Source organism: Drosophila obscura, unplaced genomic scaffold (genome assembly GCF_018151105.1).
Source record: "Drosophila obscura isolate BZ-5 IFL unplaced genomic scaffold, ASM1815110v1 contig_165, whole genome shotgun sequence".
Taxonomy (NCBI): Eukaryota; Metazoa; Arthropoda; class Insecta; order Diptera; family Drosophilidae; genus Drosophila; species Drosophila obscura.
Window position 1 is genome coordinate 608,125 of NW_024542752.1, and position 12,508 is coordinate 620,632.

The 12,508-nt window shown below is 46.0% G+C and overlaps 1 protein-coding gene and 1 pseudogene across 1 annotated transcript; both read right to left on the reverse strand.

Moving 5' to 3' along the window:
• Nucleotides 1-306: 306 nt before the first annotated feature.
• On the reverse strand, nucleotides 307-1,192 carry LOC111070695 (transmembrane emp24 domain-containing protein 2). Its single transcript, XM_022361421.2, has 3 exons — nucleotides 954-1,192; nucleotides 551-885; nucleotides 307-488 (listed from the first exon to the last, which is right to left on the reverse strand). The coding sequence occupies exons 1-3, from the start codon at nucleotides 1,093-1,095 to the stop codon at nucleotides 339-341; spliced, it is 627 nt and encodes a 208-aa protein (XP_022217113.1). The 5' UTR covers nucleotides 1,096-1,192; the 3' UTR covers nucleotides 307-338.
• A 7,435-nt stretch (nucleotides 1,193-8,627) lies between these two features.
• LOC111079551 lies at nucleotides 8,628-10,160 on the reverse strand (annotated as a pseudogene).
• Nucleotides 10,161-12,508: the final 2,348 nt, after the last annotated feature.

Genomic DNA, 12,508 nt, shown 5'->3' on the forward strand with positions numbered 1-12,508 from the left:
GGCAGATCACGAATTCAAATGCAATTTTGTTGGCGATAATAAATATAATTCGAGCGTTTATATGTCTAGCAGGAAGACAATGGGAAAACTCAGACTGCATCCTCAACATCGGGCCTAAGCTGGCTGGCGAGAAAAAGACTGTTGGCGGCAGTGCGGGGCCAGATCATGAATTTCAAACGAAATTTCTAATCTTTTTGGTGTTTTGTTGTTTAAGGTTTATTACAAAAAGATGTTAATCATTCATTTAAATTAGACTGAGACAGCTAGTTTCCCACCACACCCATCCCCCCCGGGTGGCATGCCTCCGCTCCGCGCCATTCCACTTTGTTTTGTTTTCATTACACAACGCGCTTGACCTCAAAGAAGCGCTTAAGATAGTAGACCTGGCCCACGGTCATCAGAATAAGGACGAGTGCCTCGAAAGTCGACCACAAAACCACACGCGAGTTGGTGCTCTCGTTCACCGATCGATGGATCTTATCGCGAACCTGCAAAAACAACTATCAATAAAAAAGTTCATTGACCAGCGAAGATCTACCGGCGGACTTACGTGCATGTACTCCTGCTCGTGCTTGACGCTGGTCAACGTGCCCGAGAGCTCACGGATCATGTCCTCGAGCTTGGTGTGACCGACCTCCTCCTCGCCAGGTGCGCCCGGTGCACGCTGCGGCGCCTCACCCACATCGATGGAGAACATGACCAGCTTGGGGGTCATGCTGCTGCGCTCGTTATTGAAGCAGACCGTATATGTGCCCTTGGCGGGTGCCACAAACGTGTACTTCCCGGACGACTCCTTTTCGCTCTCGTGCATCACATGGTTCTCGGGGCCGCTGATCTTAATGTCCACGTCCAGGAAGCCGCCATCAATTACCTCAAAAGTGACGCCTGGAACAGAGATTAGCCAGATTAATAGTGGACGGGGGCCAAAGCTTATGCGGAATAGTGCCACTCACCGAATTTGGTGCCGCCTTCGACATTCTCGAAAAAGCACTCCTCGTTGTGGGCATCTACGCTGACTATGAAGCCCTGGCCGGCGGTGGCCAGCAGGCAAAGGCCGCACAAAGTCAGCAGCAGCTTGGCGAGCATCGGTTGCATATTGTTACCTCGAGTTTGTATATTTTTTTGCCCAGGTAATTGCTATATTCTGCCAGCCCGTTCGCAGCCACGTAGTTTGTCGAGTTGTTTGATAGGGCTGCAAAACCATCGAGGGCACTATCGATACTATCGATATTTTGCTGCTAGCCTCTACTATCGATGGTTTTGCGACTATCATTATAGTATCGAGCTACAGTCGTTGCGCTTTTCATATGTTTGGATTGGCTGCTATAAAATACGAAGACAAATTTGTAAACAAATCGACAGGTGACATCTAATTTTTACAATGGACAAGATCCTAAAAGCTTTCAATGGTTTTTTAATAATTATTTGAGACCGATACTATCACGATAGTATCGATTGTTTTTTTCAAAACATTCAACGTTGATATTCCTCGAATTTGTATATTCTAAGTTAGCTAGCTGGGAATTTTGGCCCTAACAAATTAATTTTTTCCATTTGTATATATTTATTTTTTTCTAAATTGGCAAGTTTTTAGAAGTCCTTTTTATTGCATTGTTTACATAAAAATGTTCAAACAAAAAACGGCCAACGCATCAAACGTAAATGTTGAATTTGAAATCTGTAAAGTTTGTTGCAGCCACATGCTGAAAAGACTTTGCTGCTAGAAAGATGTTGTTTAGATTCATTATTGTTATCGAACAATTTCGGTATTTTTCGTGCGATAAATGCGTCGTTTTGTACCTAAAGAACTGGTTCCGATAAGTCGATATGTTATTTAGTTAATGCAGAGGGTGTGGGTACACTGGCAACTGCTGTTGTTAACATAACATGTTGCTGTAATAACTCAACATGGGGCTGTAACCACATAGGTAATAACAGCTGCAGGGTGCATTCAAAGTAGGGTTCAAACCATGTGCTAGTTTGCAGCGCACTGAACACTTACCTGTTAAGTTAACAGCAACATGGCATGCCACTGGATTCACAAATTCGAGCGCACAAATTCGAAAAAGCCCAACGGATGCTGCGCGAAGAACCAGCCCCAACAGCCCCAACACTAAGGACCCACTCAGTTGTTTACCAATTCCAAGCCCCAACGGATGCTGCGCGGACGAAAGAGCCCCCAAAAACATCGAGCAAATCGAACAGCCGACAGCACACAGAGGAGGTCCACCCAAATCGCGACATTTCAATTCATTCGCCGTGTGCCAAAAATCCCAAAAATATCAAAAAACCTGTGACAGTCCCTGCTTTGTCTTGTATTTTTTTTTCGAGTGCTTGAGAGAGAAGTGCGAGTGGAGATCTGCCCCTGGAGATCTGCCCAAAGAGCCGTGTGTGTGTGGTGTGTGTGCGTATCGTTAGAGACAAATAGCCATGCGGTCATCGGCGGTAGCCAGAGCTGCCACGTGCAAGCGGCGTGGCCGTCAGCAGCAGCAACAGCAGCAGCAGAACAACCAACAACATTAGTGTAAATATCATTAAATATTCGCATTCCATCAAATTGGTGTGCACTTGAAACATAAATCATAAACCAAAATCAAAATCAAAATCAAAACAAACCAAACGAAACGAAACGAAATTGAAACAGAAAGAGAAAGATAAAGAGATTCCATTGCATTGTTATCCTGCCAAAGCAGAGGCCTAGAAACAGTTAACCAACAGTTGGCAGCGTACCCCCCCCACCATCCCCACGCGTACAATAAGCGCAAGGTGAGTCCCAGACCCGAACAATAATTGTAATTCCGATTTACAGGGTAAACGATTGCAAATATTTGAAACTTTTATTTAAATTCAATTTATTATCATCTGAGGAGCGATCATGCGTTGATTTTCGATAATTTGCATTTTGTGTGACCGTTCTTCGTGTGGAGTGTGACCATGCACAATAATTGGGTAATCTGCCTTTTGGGTTATGTTCGTGTGCCACTTCCACATTCCACTTAATGCACATTTTGCATATTAATGGAGGGATTGGCCGGGGGCCTTTTCTTACCTTTTCTTGCACACTTACAGCATCGGTGAAGCTAATTTGATTAGTTAATTAGTGAGACTCTACATACCAATTAATAAATGAACGCATAAGGAGTGAATTATCAGTGAATTATTAATGAATATCTTGCTGCATCATGCTGCCTGTTCCTGTACCTGGATGGGGCGTCGAGTATTAAATATTGCTTTGAGCTCGAGTCTTTTGTTAATTGAATATGAGGGAATGTAATCGGGTTAGTCGCTGTCACCCCCCTCCCGCAGTATATGTCGCTAGGGTCGCCTCCGATATTAACTGACTGCATCCTACTTCCGGGAAGTCTTGTTTCCCCACCACTGCACCGAATTCAAACCGAATGCCAAGTCACCGTTTTCTATGCGTGAATTCAGTGTGACCGTATCTGTATTTGCACTCCACTCACCGCCCGCCACCCTTAGAGCATTCCTCGCAGACCCCTCCCCAAACTGAATGCACATGATATTGAATTTCGCTGAATGCATAAACCTCAGAATATTAATTACAAACAAATTACAATTTCTCTGCTGCTGCTGCTTCTGCTGCTGCTGCGCCCCCTTGTCACATCATGGCCACCTCCTTTTGGCCAGGCCTTAATTAAAGACGCCAAAGAGTAACGGTAATAACCGACAACGAGCACGACGACCGAAGAGGGGGTTTTGCTGTTCTTGCTGCTTGCTGCTGTTGCTGCTGTCGTAATTGTGGCAGACATCGTCGCTCATGCTCGCTTACGCTTCTTCCACCTACCAGGCCAGGCACCTCGCAGCACACACCCACCCACCCATCACACCCCCTCACACTCTCCACTCTCTATTCGCCTTTATCATTTTTTGTAATCCTTGTTTGCTTTTGTTAGTAGAAAAATATAAAAAAAAAGAAAAAAAATAGTGACGAATAGTAGGAGCAGAGGGGAGCAGAGCAAAATGTGGGGGTAAATGTGTGTGCGGTGACTGCAAAACTGTTGCCTAAAACAAATGTCTAGAAAAATGTCTCCCCCTCTCTCACTCTTCCCACTCTTTATCGCTGCCTGATTTATGCCAACGGCAAAATTATGAAAAATTGTTACAAGCTAAATTTAAAAAGAAAATCTGAAAGTAAACACAAGCAAAAGAGTACAAAATCGAAAACATTTCCGACTATAAGATACCCATTAATCGATAAATAATCGATATAAATACGGCAAAATACCGAATGGCAATGCGGAAGGGAACATTTCTGGCTGCAATATTTATGCTTCATTGCAGTTAAGATTCAGTATAAATATAAATATAAATGCAGGTTTAGCTTTAATCCAAGGTATGCCACAGGCTATTTCCTGATTTGGCTGAGCTCAGGATAAGGCTCAGGATCAGCCATAAGATTTAGAATATACTCCAATATATAGCCAGCCACTTTATGCAGCATACAAGCGACATTCAATATGCCCCAATGCTCGGCTGGGCTCACGAGGTATACATACATATTTGCGGCAACTGAAAAGCGAAAAAGAAAATAAATAAATTCGATAAATTATCCATAAATTTTGTTCGCGCAGCATTTTCGGCGTCACCGGACGTCGTCGTGACGTCGTTGGACATTGGCCCGTTAGTAATGGCGTTGAGTAGCCGTTAGCCGTTGCCCCCACACCACCCCTAAGCCATGGGCAACGTCAGGGCTGCCTTCTTGTAGCAATTAACATGTGCAAATTTCTGGGCACATAAATTTTCAGTAAACTGTTGTTGCGCCCAGCGCCAAGTCTGCGTCTGTCGGGGGGGCCATTAATTGTGTGGCTCGAAGAGCTGAGGTATATCCGGGGCGAGAGAGGGAGATAGGGAGCGGGAGACAGGCAAAGACAGGCAGTAGATCTTGGGGAATCTAGGGCAAGGGAAATCAGAGCTGGATAACAAGCAGAACAGGAGTGGGAAATCAAAGGAAGGACAACACGTGGAACAGATCAAATGAAAGCAGGGACAACAAGTAGAGCAAGTTGCAGCAGTGGCAGTGGCAGACAACAAGGGGAAGAACTGCTCGCTACAAACTGAAAAGCTGCCCAAAGGAAAGAAAAATACCCAAAAGAAAGCTGCCCAAAATGTTTGCAGTGCAAGTGAGAGAAGAGAAGAAAAGGAGACATCAATGCATACATCAGTGAAATGAAAACTATTTTGCAATTAGCGAAAACAAATGAAAAACTATCAGCGCCACTCGTTTTAGCCATTCAAAATACAAACTCTAACCAATGATGTTGACTTTCAAATAGATTTAACATAGATTATAATCTATTTGAAAGTCAACATCATTGGTTATTTATATTTAGATATATACATATATTAGATCAGATAATAGTCCTCCCATATGCATGCACATATTCACATGCCACATAGCCTTTTGCCTTTTGCTTTGGGGATTTCCGAACTGCAGGAGCAAGCGGCATTCCAGAAATCTCTATTATATTTCTATCTCAATCTCTTTTTCTCTCTCTCTCTCTCTCACTCTGTCCCTCCATGTATATGCACACATTTTTAATGTCTCTATTTTGTTTTTATTTTTTTATTATTACTCTATTTTTTTGTGTATTTTATTGCTACGATTAATGTTAACGCCTTAGCTTGGGTTCAAAATGTAAGTAGAAGCATATTGCAGTGGCGCCCCCCCTCTGGCGACACCCAAAATGAAAGCAGCGGAAAGGAGAGAGAGGGAGAGAGAGAGAGAGAGAGAGAGGAGAAGCTTGGCAGAGAGTGGGCGTGCGAGAGGGTCGCCAGAAGAATTCAAAGGAGGAGGCAGGAGCGTGGCGGAATGGCGTAGTGGCGTAGTGGCGGGTAGTGGCTCAAAGTGGCTTATGCTTGACTGATTTAATGCATGTCAAAATATTCATGCACAAAGTAACCGTTACAGTTACAGCAGCCATCGTTTCACGCCCACTGGCCCCAGCCCTCCCGCCGCAATACAAAAGCAGCAGCAAAAAAAATATAGGAGGAGGAGAAATGAAACCAAAAGCGAAACCAAAACCAAAAGCACTTTTGCATCAGGCAGTCAGGGAGTCAGGGCAGAGCGGAAGCGGCAGGGAGAGCGGCGAATCCTTTGGCCACAGTAGAAACAATTATAAATGATAAATGTCAAAGCGAGAGTGGGAGAGGGAGTAGGAGAGGGAGCGGGAGCGGGAGAGGGAGAGAATGGATGAGAAGCGGCGGCGGCTATGGACAACATTTAAACATGCAAACTTATGGCACACACATATTAAACTTAATTTGGCGCACAGCTCATTAATAAAACACACAGAGAGAGGGAGAGAGAGATACAGAGAGAGAGAGTCACAGAAAGGGAGAGAGACACAGAGAGAGAGAGACAGGGAGACAGACCACGAACCCAAACCCCCAGCCATGTAGGCTAGTGTGCAGTGCCATTAAAACTTTAAAGTGTTGTCCTCCCCTCGCTACCCCTGACAAATGAGTGGGTTGAGGAGAATAGCCAAGAAGAGCACCGTGGAGGAGGTGGTAGGGGGTAGGCGGTAGGCGGTAGGCGGTTGTCGGCTGTCGGTGGAGTGGCGGCAGTGACAGTGGTAAGCACACACGAGAGGTGGGTGGGGGGTGGGTGGCAGTTGGTGTAGTTGTTGGCCATCCGAGGGGAGGGGGGCTGGGCTGGGGGTGGGGTGTTGAGGCTGACATAATTTATGCAAAATATAAACCGAGCGACAGGCAAAAACAACTTATTAAAAAATACGCACAACAAACGAGCGACAGCTATAAATAACCCCCGCAGAAGGCAGACAAACTCCAAGTCACAAAGCGGCAGAGAGACACAGAGAAAGAGAGAGAGAGAGCACACACACACACAGAGGCAGCGAAATAGATAGACACACACACACACACACACAGAGATAGCGAGGGGGGAGGCATGAGAACTTTCTCAAGTGGCTGCGAAACTGTAAGGACACAGAGCACCTCCTTTCAGCAGAAGGAAGCAAGCACTAAAGCAGCAGCAGCAGCAGCAGCATATGCACTGTGGCAACACTGATAACAAATTGTACGCGCACGCCGTAGCCACTGTTAATCCTCAAAGAAAAGCAGCAGACTAAATATGGAATCTAAAAAGATTTCGGAGCCCAACTTTACGTGGAACGAAGCGCAGCCAGCCCTTGGGGAGCAAACAGATCAAATCAAAATTTGGTAGACTTGTTTTATATAGATCCAAATATACATATATTCAGAGGATCTCATGCACACGAGTGTGCCTTGCTGGCTTGCTTTCATCTAACTTCTGAGCGCCACAAAAAAGAATCTCCTCTTGTGCTGTGCAGAAAGGACATGCAGACTTCGGTGTGGGCCTTGGATTTGTGTAAGCAAATAGATGCTGCCCCTCGCGCCCATGTTTGTTGCTTCTGTTTTAGGGCTGTCGACGCCTGCGGCTCGACCAACAATTTTCAGTTTCATTTTCGTTTAGTGTCAAGTGCCAACAGCAACAGCAGCAACATCAGCCAGCAATAGCAACAGCAGCAGCCAGCAATAGCAACAGTAAGAGCTATAACAACTAACGGTAATAGTCCTGCACACGACAAGCAACTAAAACTGTTGGGAAAATAATATCCAACAGCAACTACTACGAGGACGAGTACCAGCAGCAACAGCAGCAGCATGGAAAATGTCAGGCCCAGCTGCTTGTTAAGGCGACTCTTTGCTTAGGGAAGCAGCCAGAGCAAGGAGCAGAAAAAGATGATATGGGTGGGTGTGGGGGATGGGATGCTCAAGAAACCAGACCAAGACAGGGGGAGGGTGGCTGCTGGATCGTAAGGATAACCTGGATGGATTGAAATGGGTGTAGGAATGGTGTCGGATGGTGGCGCTGCTGCTGGCTCTTGTTCTGTGGATTATCTTTGCAGCCCCGAAACCGTTTAACCCGCTTTCAAGGGGTGGAACATTTTCCGGGTAGAAGGCCCGGATAGCCCCGCTATTGTCTGTGGATTATCCTTACAGTCGGAACCAGAGCCCGCAGACGTTTAGCCCGACTGATATATGCATATATAAATCATGCTTTCGCTTGGGTATTTTCGCTTCTGACTACTGATTTGTATAGGTATAGTAGGAGCTAAGGATTAAATCACTGCATTGAACTGCTGACTGCTGCCTGGCAGATGGATGGGCTGTGAGATTTTTTGCTGTGAGTTGTGCAGTGGCCTTGGCTGGGTGTAATATTTTACTCCCGCTCATTTTGTGAATTTTCTAGTCTCATTTTCTGATCACAAATGTTTGCTTTGTCGGCAGAAAATTTTAGTATTTTTTTTGTAGTCCACTTTGCCGATAATTTCGATGTCTCAGTTCCGCCTCGATCATCGGGCAGGAGTGTTTGCCCTTTGGTAGCGGCAGAAAAATGCTTCGGGCCACAAACGGCTCAACCTCGCTTGCCTCACGGCAGAGAAGCATGGTTTTGCATGCTCGGCTTCACAGCGGCAGAGAAATAAGTAACGATTTGACTTCGTGTCTGTTTCTTCGCACCCTGTGTGAGTTGTGCGACCCCTGTTCCGTTGCATTCCCCTGCCTGAGCTTTTTCTCTAGATTTGATTTTGGTTTGTAAATAATCTTCCAATGTTTCCTTTTGTGTGTTTCTGTTTATTTTTATATTTTTGGCTAGTATTTTCCTTTTGATATTTGACATTAACAAACAATTTGCAGCACATGTAAGTGTTGTATGTGTGTGTGTGGTGTGTGTGTGTTTGTGTTTGTTTATTATATATTTCCTTTGTTAAACGAATTAAATTTTGATGTGGTAGCTGCAGGAGCGCCTGCCAAGATCGGCCACAGCCCAAAAAAACAAACCAAAAACAAATATAGAACAAGGCTTGGCTCCATGTGTGAGCCTAAGCCTTGAGTGGGGCGTGAAAGACATCCATAAATGGAAATGCAGCCTGCTCGGGCTCGAGCAGATCGATCAGAAAGCAAACGGCACCGGCCCAGCCCTCGTACAGGCTCTGGGGATTATCGGGCGACTTGTGGACGTTGTAGAACTTTGGATTGCTGAGCATCAGCATGAATTTCTGGGCACGGTACAGGTGCTTCGGCTCCTTGGTCAGGCGGTAGAGCAGCAGGAACACATAGCCATTGCCACAGACACCGTGACAGAGGCCGGGACCCTTGTTGAGCAGGCCCTTCGACCAAATAAAGTCGGCGGCGCGTCGCAGTGACGTCAGGTATGTGTCCTCGTTGAAAATGAGAAAGGCCTTTGCCAGCATATAGGTTAATCCTGGAGCGCCATGGCACCACTGACACAGCGGCTTGTCGATGCCGTATCGCACATCCTCCAGCGAGCACGGATAGTTCCCCTCCTGCGTCTGCAGCCCGACGATGTAGTCGATGGATCGCTTGATCTCTGCGACGACAACGGCCGAGGGTGTGAGGGGGGCACCCTGGGACGGAACCAGGGACTGTCCAGCAGCATGTGCAGAATGCCGCACAGACCATGCAGGGCGCCCAGATAATGGGTGCCATAGGTTGAGTACATCAGCGGCAGGGGGCCACGTTGCGTCTGGCTGGCCGCACGACCGCTGGCCATTATCATCTCGCAAATGGAGATGACCTCCGCGTCGGTGATGTACTTCTCGGCCAGGACATCGTTCAGCCAGTAGCAGCCGGCCAGATAGCCGGCGCGTCCCTCCATCAGCTCGTCGCAGCCGCTTGGAGTTTGCAGCCGCGCCTTGCTGGAGGGTATGCCCAGCCTGAAGTTGGCCAGATCCTCGATCAGCTCCTGGTCGTCGTTGCAGGCCTTCGAGATGGCCGCCGACACAGCATAAATGCCGGCGTTTCCATTGACGAAAGAGAACCGTTCGCTGGACTTCTGCTGCAGCTGCTGTGCCCGCACCTTGGCCCGGTGTATAAAGGCCGTGGCATGTTGTCAGCGCCTCAGGGCACACATCGCTGGCCTTGGCGCTGCTGGCCAGTTTCCAGAACATGTACGCGATGCCAGCACTGCCCACGTAGAGATTGCCGCGCTCCTCGTGGCTGGGCAGACACGTCTCCAGTATGGATGCCACATAGGCGGCGATCATCCGTTTGATGAACTCTTCGCCGCTCTGTAGGCTGACGATTTCGCCCTCGTCAAAGTCCGGATAGGGATTATCGATGTATCGCACAGTCATGGCTGTGGAATGAATTTTCCAATTTTAATTGTATTTTTTTTCTGTTACCTGTGCGCGATTGGCGTTACCTTTCTTCAGTTTTCGCATTTAATATTATGTTGCTTGTGCTGCTGCTTTTGCTGTTCCTTTCCGTGCTGGGAATTGTGTGCGAATGGAGATTGAGTGCTGGACTGCCAGCAGCAACGACACTGACTACACAGCCAGCCAAGCATGTGACTGGGAGCAGCAGTTGAGTGACTGAAATATATTCACACTAATCCCATGGCAGTCCAGGGCAGAGATATACGATTTTCTTTAAGTTTACTACAGTTTTTTGTATCAGAATCAGGCAGCAAAAAATCGAATTTATTTCCCTCAGTTTTAATGCTAATATTTTGATAAAAGATTTACAAAAAAAAAATAGATGATTCTAGGCATTGATCGGCATTGATCGGCACGCAAAAATAGGATCGGTTCTTGGCTCGTCGCTGCTGTACTTTTATATTATTCAATAATAATAATAAATAATAATAAATAAATAAAAAAAAAAAATTAATAAAAAAATTATAATTTTAGAATTTTAAGCATCTTACGCTTACGCTTTGCTATACGTAAATGCAGCATGCATGGGGCTGTACATATGTATATGTGATCTGAAGCATTCAGCAATTCTATGCCTATTTTCTGTGAATTATCCACAGACTGGGCACTGTACCCCCCCCCACTCCGTACTCGCACCAGGCAGCAGGGAACAAGGAACTGCTTCGAGTAGTTTGCTTACTAAGCCAAGTTAAGTACTTCCTCTGCTTCTGGGCCTGATTTATATGCACACAAATACAAACATAAGCCAGCAAGCACACACACACACACACACATTTGCAATGCTGCTCAAACTGTGAGTGGGCGGGGGGTGCACATACATAAATTAAGGTAAGGGCGCCACTTCTACTTCTACGTCTCTGTGTGTGTGTGTGTCTGTGTGTGAATGAAGCGTTTTCTTAACCTTATTTTTGTGTGCATTAAATACACTTTGCGCACACACGCACACAATCACTCATATATACAACATATGTATGTATGCATGAATATAAAGACACTTGAAAGTTGACTTTTGAAGCCCTAAAGGCGATGATCAGGCCATCGGCATTGGCATCGGGGCAGCATCATTAACGTCATTATTTAAGGCGGCAAGCAATCTAGCAAATTGCACTAATACAAGTGTGCAGATGCACACACACACACATGTATAAGTATACTTATATAATCTGGAAGCCATTAACTGTTACCTATGTATTTGCTGGCGTGGCGCACACACTTTAAGGCCAGCCAGAGGGCTGTGGCGCCCACAGTGCGTATGATTAATTTAAATGCAAAGCTATTTGCATAGAAACCAAATAAAGGCATGCAGAGAGAGAGAATGAGAGAGAGAGAGAGAGAGAGAGAGAGACAGAGAGGAAGTGTGATGCAGCCTCTGGGGCTTATAATTGCAAATGAACTTCTGCCAGATGTGGCATTAAATGATCCCCCCCAACCCCCACCACAACTAAAAACTCTTAAATTCTTAATCCAAAAATTTAATTTGTATAAAAACTTCCTTTTGTGTGCAAGAGAATTTTCTTTGGCAGTAAACTTTGAGCGTAGCCCAAAGCAGACACTTGCATACACTGCCCAACACATTTTTTGCGTTGCATTTCGATTCGATTTATATATCTAAATTCTGTGTGCAGAGTATTTGCATTTGCCTTGAAAGTGCTTTCTGTATTAGACTCTGACTGGCAGTTCCCGAGGCACTGTTTCTGTGTAAAAACTCAAATGGCAGGACAAACACAGCTCCCTGGGTTGGGTTGTCTGTCTGTCTGTCTTTTCGGTCTGTCTGTCTGTCTGTTGGAATGTTAATGTGTTTGTCTAACAGTCCACCCGAAACCCATTTTCCATTTGCTCAAGGCACTCAAAATCAATTAAATGCATAGTTTCGAGTTGCTGCAAAAGGCATCAGCTACCCCGCCCCACCCCCGCCTCTAAGGCCAACTGCTGCATACTCTGCATACTCTCATCGTGGGTGCAACTGGCAACTGGCAACTGGCAAGGGGCAACTGGCAAGTGGCGTGAACATTTTTATGCGCCACGCTCGAATTCATTAGCCCGTGATGCCGTGATGCCGTGATGCCGTGATGTGATGTGCCATGAAGAACACAGCGTCAAGTTCCTACTCTGTCTCTCTGTTCCACTTTCCCACTGTCCCACTGTCTCTATGTCTGTCTGTCAGCTTGGAGTGTTTAGCTTATTGAAAAGTTTTCATTTGGAGCGGCGTGCGCGCGTTTAGCACAAACTTTCAGGCAAAAATGTCAGCTGCGAGCTGTGGAATCCCA